The 8,216-nt window shown below is 66.0% G+C and overlaps 1 protein-coding gene across 1 annotated transcript; it reads left to right on the top strand.

Moving 5' to 3' along the window:
• The first annotated feature begins 253 nt into the window (after nucleotides 1–253).
• Nucleotides 254–8,158, top strand: CRYBG2 (crystallin beta-gamma domain containing 2). The gene is made up of 19 exons (XM_054223967.1): nucleotides 254–2,272; nucleotides 2,815–2,859; nucleotides 2,952–3,070; nucleotides 3,358–3,514; nucleotides 3,623–3,762; nucleotides 3,839–3,965; nucleotides 4,286–4,321; nucleotides 4,401–4,528; nucleotides 4,744–4,870; nucleotides 5,137–5,279; nucleotides 5,372–5,498; nucleotides 5,618–5,650; nucleotides 5,764–5,876; nucleotides 6,058–6,187; nucleotides 6,335–6,474; nucleotides 6,577–6,700; nucleotides 7,220–7,378; nucleotides 7,768–7,927; nucleotides 8,070–8,158. Exons 1-19 carry the CDS (start codon nucleotides 254–256, stop codon nucleotides 8,156–8,158), a joined length of 4,116 nt encoding a protein of 1,371 aa, XP_054079942.1.
• Nucleotides 8,159–8,216: the final 58 nt, after the last annotated feature.

The raw sequence follows: 8,216 nt of genomic DNA, 5'->3' as shown, positions 1-8,216 counted from the left end.
CCGCTTGTGCTCACAGGACCCCCCCCCCAACATGTCCTGCAGGATCAAAGGAAGGTCTAGGGGGTTTTAGGGTTTGGCTTGTCCCCTCAGGTTGGTTTTCAGGGTCCAGGGCTTGTCCCCATAGGGTGGTTTCTGCTCAGCTCTCCTTCTCTCCCTGCAGCTCCGCCAGCCCCAGCGCAGCAGCCGCAGGGGCCGAGCCCAGCAGCGTGGGGTGTTACAGGGCCACGGCAGCCCCGTCCCCAGCCCCCCCAGCATGGATTCATCGGTGCGGCGTGCCAAGGCCAGGGGCTTCGTCTCCAGCGCGGAGCTGAGCATGAAGCAAGCGGTGCCGAGTGCGCCGAGTCCCGAGGGCAGGTCCCGCTTCCAGAAGGTCTCGCTGGTGTCGCGGCGGCTGGAGAACGCGGGGAGCACGCAGGGCCGGGAGGGGAGTCCCTCCCGCGTCTCCCTCCTGCTGCAGGCCTGGGAGAGGGAGATCGTGGAGAAGACGCCGGCCGGCCCCGCCACCCTGACCCACCGGGAACGCTCGTCCTCCGTCAACCTCCTCAAGGACTTCACCGCGCACGGCCCCATCTTCTCGCAGGTGTATTCCCCCGCGCAGAAGCCCCGGCGGCAGGACGAGAGGGGGAAGGTGGTGGCCGGCAGTGGCGGCGGTGGCATCCCCCCGCCGGTGGCTGCCCCCCGCGAGGTGCCTGTGCACAGGGAGAGCTACGTGCACGGCACCCTCCTCCCCACCCGACCCACCCAGCGCCCGGCGGGGGGTCCCGGCGAGGGTCCCGGTGTCCCATGCGGGGCTGAGCCCGGCTGCGTCTCTGCCCTGCCCAGGGCCAGGCACGTCACTGTGCTGCGGACGGGCAGGGAGGCAGTCAGTGCCGAGCCGGGGCTGGCAGAGGGAAGGGAAGCCCAAAACGGGATGCACGATGCCGCTGGTGCCACGATGGCCCCGCCGCAGCGGGAGAGCCAAGGGCAGGATGGCAGCGGCTCTGCTGGGGACACAGCGGGCAGCGAGAGCTCGCCTGGCACCGAGGAGGCCGCTGGGCTCCTGGATGAGGGATCCCCCGGGGAGAAATGCTTGCCACAAGCCGAAGCCACGCCGGCAAACACAACCCCAAGAGACGGCAACAGTCCCGGGGACTCACAAACCAGTATAACCAGCTCCCCGCAGTGTCCCTTGGAGGATGCTGGCGGCCAAGCTGATCTGGCTGGTGCGGGAGAGGGAAGCGCAGCAGACGGGGACAGCACCATTTCAGCCACACCACCGAGGACAGAGAGCCCCCCGGGAGCCGGTGGCGCCCCCGAAAACCCCTCCTCAGAGGCAAGCGATGGTCCAGAGCCTTCATCCGAAGGACCAGCATCTCCGAAGGCTGAGGTTGTGTTGGAGGGGGGTGAGAAGACAGGGGACCCCCAAAGCACGGCCCAAGACCCTGAGAGCAAACCAGAGCCCCCTGCTGAGCCCCCAGCCCACGACCCACCAGCCGAGAGCCCCCCAGATGCGACCGAGGAGGATCCCGAGCTGCTGGTGGACATGGAGATCTTTGTGGACACGCTACGCAACATGGAGCCCTCAGAGATGCGGAAGGCGCCCAAGACCCCGCGCCAGCCCCGGCCGTCATCACTGGGCCGCTGTGCCGCTCTGCCCCCCATCCACGAGGACCACGTGGCCCCCCGCGCCCCTGTCTCCCTGCCCGAGGCCCTGAGAGAGCTGCTGGCGCGGGGCCCGGTGGGGCGGCAGGAGGAGACCCCCGAGGAGGAGGTGGAGATCGAGAACCCCTACCTGAGCCCCGAAGAGCGGGCGCTGGTGGGGTCCCACCGGGGGGTGCCTGGGGACAGCATGGCTGGCAATGGCCAGGTGGAAGGGGGCTCGCTCCCAGGGACGCCGGGGCAGGTGGGAGCGGAGGAAAAGACCAAACCAGTAGCCGGGGGCTTGGCCGAGCGGAGCGTGCTCTTCCGAGGGAATGTCCTCAAGGGCATGGCGCTGCTCTCCCACTTCTTGGACCACCGGCTGGCCGTGGCTGACGAGGGGAAGCCCTACTCGCGCCTGGACAACAGCGTGCTCTACAGCCGCTTTGTCTCCCCCGGCACTGCCCTGCTCGAGCTGCCCGGCAGGGACGGCAGGGCCACGAGCTCGCCCACCCCCGGGGACAACAATGGGCTGGGCCCTGGTGACCACCCTGGCCCTGACGTGGCCATGCTGGAAGCCCCGAGTCCTGGCCGCGTCCCGCCTGTCACTGGAGAGCTGGAGAACACCGTGGCCCTGTACCCCACTGATGTCCTGGTGAGTAAATCCCGCAACATGGCGCCTGGGGAGATGTTCTGCCCTCCCAGGCGTGTGGGGAGGTGGTGGGGTCTGAACCCTGGAGCATCTTTCCCAGCACACAGTTTGTGCTTCCCATGTGGTGAAAGCCCCTGGTGTGATGGGAGGGTGATGGGAGGGTACTGGGAGGAGTGACAGGAGGGTACCAGGGCGGGTGATGGAGGGCATTTGCATGGGTGATAGAAGGGTACTAGGGTGGGTGATGGGAGGGTACCACCCTGGATGACAGGAGGGTACCAGGAGGGGTGACGGAAGGGTACCAGGTCAAGCGATGGGAGGGTGCCACCGCGGATGATGGGAGGGTCCCGGGGCGGGGAGGCTGATCCCCAGCAGTGCAGGAATGCTCGAGGTGTGGCTGCTCGGGGCGGTGGGAGGGATTGGCAGACGCCAGACGTGAGGCTGTGGCTGTGGCTGCGGCTTCCTCGGGCTGCGAGGAGATGGCTGGAGCGACTGACATCCCTCCGTGCTCCTCACGCGCCCGTCCCTTTGGATGTTTGCAGCAGGAGGACAAGGAGGGCTTCGAGAAGATCAACACGAGACCCGGCAAGGTACGGGGAGTGTGGTGGGGCCGTGCTGGGCTGGCCGCAGCACGGGGTGGTGCGATATGGTAGCATCTCTCTGCTGTGTCACCCCCTCCCAGATCATCCTCTTCTCCGAGGCCGGCTTTGCGGGCCAGAAACGGGAGATCTGGGGCGACGTCCCCGATGCCACGTCCTGGGAGCTCTCGCACACCATCTCCATCCGGGTCATCCGAGGCGGGTAGGGGACGGCGGCGGGGCGAGGACACGCGGTGAGGATGAGGAGGGAGGGCTCGGCCGGGAGCCCTGCACTCCCCATGCCGGGGATGGCGTCCGGGTCCCAGCCTGGGGTTCAGGAGTGACCGTCCCACCAGTGCTAATTACCGTGGCTGCGATCCAGCATCGCGGTGGTGGCAGGATGTCTCCACCCCACCCTGAGGCTCCCCATGGCTGTGGGGCTGCGGGTAAGAGCAGAATTTCTTCCCCCCCCCCCTCCGCCCCCCAACTTTGCTCCCACCCCGCTCCCAGGTGGGTGATGTACGAGAAGCCGAGGTTCCACGGGCGCAAGTGTGTCCTGGCCGAGGGGGACGTGGAGATCGACAACCCCTGGACGGCGTACGGGCAGAGCGAGCAGCCCCGCGGCAGCCGGCCCTTCCGCATCGGCTCCTTCAAGAGGGTGGTGCGGGTGAGCACAGGGACCCCCCCCCGAGCCTCCTGCTCCTCCCCCACATCTCCCAGCACCCTCCAAGCAGGGGGCACCGGACCCCAGTAACGCTGTTCTGCCCCGCGCCAGGATTACCGCACCCCGGAGATCAGCCTGTTTGCGGAGGAGAACGGTGAAGGCGCCCGGCTGACCTTCACCGACTCGGCCGAGGACACCCGCACGCAGGGCCAGCCGCTCGCCGCCGCCTCCATCATCGTCCACTCAGGCCTGTGAGTGGGACCGTGGGGCCGGGTGGTCTCCAGCACGGGCTGGAGCAGGGCGTGATGCTTTCCCCCTCTTCCCCAGGTGGCTGGTTTACTCCAAGCCTTTCTTCGATGATGACCCCTACGTTTTGGAGCCGGGCGGGTACCCCAATTTAAAGGCTTGGGGAGCAAAGGACCCATCCATCTGCTCCATGCACCCCATCAGGCTGGTGAGTGCTGGAACACGGTTACTGGGATGCTGGGGCCGTACCCAGCCCTGGGCACGACAGGCGAGAGCATCTCCTGGCGGTTCCCGGTTCACATCAGTGAGAGAGAGCTCGGTGTGGAAATGTGCCGAGCGTGGCTCTGGAATGCGCCCACAGGAGTGGGTTAGTGGTGAAAGAAAGCAAAGAAAAAAAAGTCCTAAAGAGCTTGTTCTTGAATGAAAATGTCCCAAACACCAGCTCAGGCTTTAAAGGGGGGGAATTGGATGTCCCCGTGCTGCTTCCTCTTGCAACTGTAGCCTCACTGGGGCTCCTTCTCCTTCCAGGGCTGCCCGGCCGTGGAGAGACCTGGCGAGCCGCAGGTGAGTGCTGGGCCAGCACCCATAGAGGCCATGGGGCCCGGATGGCCATGGGACCGCGCTCACCCCACCCTGTCCCCAGGTGCTGATCTACGAGGCCGCGGGTTTCCAGGGACGCAGCTTTGCCATCAGCCGAGACATCTACGACCTGAAGCGCCTGCCCGCGCCGGCACTGCCCACTGTGGGCTCCCTCCACGTCCTGGGTGGCTGGTGAGTGGCGCAGGGTGGGCAATCCCGGCTGGAGCAGGCTGGGAAGGTGACAGTCACCCCTGGGAAAAGGCCTGGAGGGGCTGCCCGGGGCTGCGGGATGGCCACAAGCAGCGTGGGGGAGAGGGTGGCACTGGAGTGCCATGGATGGTGTCCCCGTGTCCCGGCATGTGGAAATCCTCTGGAGACCTCACTGACTGCATCTGCCTGTGCCACAGCTGGGTCGGCTACGAGAAGGAAGGCTTCCGTGGCCACCAGTACCTGCTGGAGGAAGGGGAGTACCAGGACTGGAGGCAGTGGGGCGGCTACAGCAAGGAGCTGGTGTCCTTACGGCTGATACGGACGGTGAGGGCAGGGGTGGTGGCATCGCTTGGGGACAGACCCAGTGTGGGGAGGGAGACCCAGCCAAAGGGAGCTTTCCCTGCCTGCAACAGACAGGGAAACATGGCCTGAGATCCCCCAAACTCATCACACGCAGAGGTCTGGGTGCCCAGAGCTGCTCCCACCCTCCCTGGGGTCCCTGGGGCTGCGTGTGGGGAGACCACCCGGCTCGCAGCCCCTTCCCCCTGCCACAGACCGAGGGGTTCTGGGGGGGCTCCTTCTCCCCGCAGGACTTCTCCGACCCGGCGCTGGTCCTCTTCGAGGCCATGGACTTTGAGGAGGGCCCGAGCGTGGAGCTGAGCGAGGCGCTGCCGGACACGCAGCTGGCCGGCTATGGCACCGTCACCCAGTCCATCCACGTGCTGAGCGGCGTGTGAGTGCCGGGATGGAGAAGAGGGAGGGCAGGGGGGATGGATTATGGGGGGGGGGTGGGGGGGTGAGCCAGCACCCACGTTTTCCTGGCAGGTGGGTGGCCTACGAGGGCACCAACTTCTCGGGCGAGCAGTACATCCTGGAGAAGGGGGTGTACCGCAACTGCGAAGACTGGGGTGCCACGGATTGCCGCATCGCCTCAGCGCAGCCCATCCTGCAGGTGAGAGCGACAGACACCCCCCCCTTCCCCCCCGGGACCCTCTGGTGCCACCACGCGTGGGGCTGGCGGGGGCCGGGCTGGGAGAAGACACCAACCAGCCCCGTTCTGTCTGCTTCCAGGTTGGGGAACGCAACCTCCACTTCGTCTCCAAGGTCAGGGGTGGCAGATGGGGCGGGGGACGTGCCCCCCTGGGGGATGCGGCCCCTTGCGGGGGGGTGGTGATGCTTTGCCCCCCTCACCGAGCTCCTCTGCTCCCCCTCCCCAGATCCTGCTCTTCTCAGAGCCCGACTTCTTGGGGGACCACGTCGCCTTTGAGGAGGACCAGGACACCCTGCCCGCTGCCTTCGTCCCACGCTCCTGCAGAGTCCGCGGGGGCAGGTAGGGTGTCCTGGGGCCTCGTTGCCTCCAACTGGGGACGGGAACAGGGATGTCAGCCTGGTCGGCAGCCTAGGGGTGCCCATGGGGGCTCCCTGGGAGGGTGGGAGGACGAGGGTGCTGCAAGAGGGATGGAAGCCTACCACAATGGCCGCGTCAGCCTGGGCACACTCCTCCCTGCCAGCTGGATCCTGTTCGATGGGCAGGCCTTCGCCGGGGACCAGCATGTGCTGTCCGAGGGCGAGTACCCCACGCTGAGCGCCATGGGCTGCCTCTCCTCCACCACCATCCACTCCTTGAAGAAGGTTCCAGTGGTGAGTGCCACCAACACTGGGGCAGAAGCCTCCCAAGAACCTCCTTTTTCCCCTCAGCACTGGCTCTCCAGCCTTGGAGCCCTTCTGCCCCCACGGGTGCTTGCTCCTTCTGCTTGTCCCCCTCACTCCTCTTCCTCTGTCCCGCAGTTTTTCTCGGAGCCCTCCATCTTCCTGCACGGGCTGGAGTGTTTCGAGGGGAAGGAGATCGAGCTGAACAACGAAGTGCGGAGTCTGCAGGCAGAGGGTTTCAACAACCATGTGCTGTCGGTGCGCGTCAAAGGCGGGATGTAAGTGAGCCCCAGCCCCGCTCTCCCCCAGCCGGGGGCTGCTGTCTGCCCGCCCGGGGGTAACCATGCTCTGCCCGTCCCATCCCGTCCCGTCCCCCGCAGCTGGGTGCTATGCGAACACAGCGACTTCCGTGGGCGCCAGTGGCTGTTGGACTGCACCGAAATCACCAACTGGCTGACGTATAGCGGGCTCCAGCACGTGGGGTCCCTCTACCCCATCCGCCAGGTGAGCGCTGGGATGGGACGGGGGGATGAACCCCCAAAACCCCGACGCAGGCAGCTCACATGGAGCTGAAGTCCCCACGGCCAGGAGGAGGACGTGATGGCGGCTCTGGGTGAGCTGGGGAACCAGCAGAACGCTCTGACAGCTCCGGCCCACGAAAGGCACCGCCAGCCCGGCACCAGCCCCCCCAGGTCCCTGTCCCCCCGCCCTGGGAGTGGCTGCCTTGGTGGCAAAACCTTCCCCATGGGCAGGCGCCTTGCAAAACACCCCAGCATCCCGGCAGGGAGAGCTGCGCCGGTGCCAGCTGTGGGAGACAGGCCACAGCCGTCACCCTGCGGAGAGGCAGGGGCCGCCAGCGGGGGGACAAGGAGAACCCTCGGGCAGCCACCCCAGGGGACCAGTGTCCTCCCTTCCCAAAGCCACAAGCTGGGTGAGGCCCCTCCTCAGTCAGCCGCAGAGTATGGGGCCGGAGGTGCGGGCAGCAGGGCTTTTTGGTGCAAAAAAAGGTTTCTCTCCTTCCAGAGGCGGATCTATTTCCGCATCAGGAGCAGGGAGCTGGAGCTCTACCTCTCCGTCCCCGATGACGTGGAGGACATGAAAGCGGGGCGGGTGGTCGTTTCCAGCTTGAGCGAGCAGAGCAGCTCCGTCTGGTACTACGAGGACGGGCTGATCAAAAACCAGGTCAGGGCTCGCGTGTGACAGCCAGCGTCGGGGAGGGGACGGGGGAGCCCCCGGCAAGACTCCTGCTGGGTCACTCCCCACCTCACAGCGATCTTCTAGGGCTTACAACAGCCTTTCCCAGCATCCGACCTCAGCCTCGTCCCCAAAGATCGGCTGATTCTCTCCTCCCCAAGTCTCCCTTGGAGATGTGAAGGCATTCCTGTCTTCCCTGAGGAGTTTTTGTCACCCTAATCGTCCCCACCTCTCACTGAGGGGTTTTCCTGCTCATCCCATGTCCCACCCCAGAACCAGCCACGTTTACAGGGAAACCCCTCTGAGCTCCAAGCCTTTGCGCCGGGCAGAGGCAATGGAGAGGAGCAGGTTGACCCGGCCACCGCCGCTCCTTGCAGGTGGCCCCCAACATGAGCCTGCAGGTCATTGGGCCAGCCGGGAAGGGCGCAAAAGCCGTGCTATGGTCCGAAACTCGGATGCCGCGTCAAACCTGGAGCATCGATTCTCAGGGACGGATCCACAGCCAGATGTTCGAGGACACGATTCTTGATATAAAAGGTGAGGTCTCAGCGCTGGCGCAGGGGCTGCTTTCCCAGGGACCCCCAAAACCAGGATGTTTGGCCTTGAGATGGGGCACCCACCCCTTCACCGCCATCAGGAGCATGGTCTGCCCTCCTGAAACCCTCCGCTTGTTCCACAGGCGGCCGAGCCTACGACCGGGACCATGCCATTGTTTGGGACATGGCTGAGGAAAGACCCACGCAGATCTGGGACATTCAGGTGCTATGATGGGGTGGCATGTGGCCCTCGTGCCCAGACGTGCCATGGGGCAGGATGGGGAGACCCT

This window comes from Rissa tridactyla, chromosome 18 (assembly GCF_028500815.1).
Source record: "Rissa tridactyla isolate bRisTri1 chromosome 18, bRisTri1.patW.cur.20221130, whole genome shotgun sequence".
Lineage (NCBI taxonomy): Eukaryota > Metazoa > Chordata > Aves > Charadriiformes > Laridae > Rissa > Rissa tridactyla.
The sequence above is the reverse complement of the archived record's forward strand: the minus strand, read 5'-3'. Positions and strand labels throughout refer to the sequence as shown.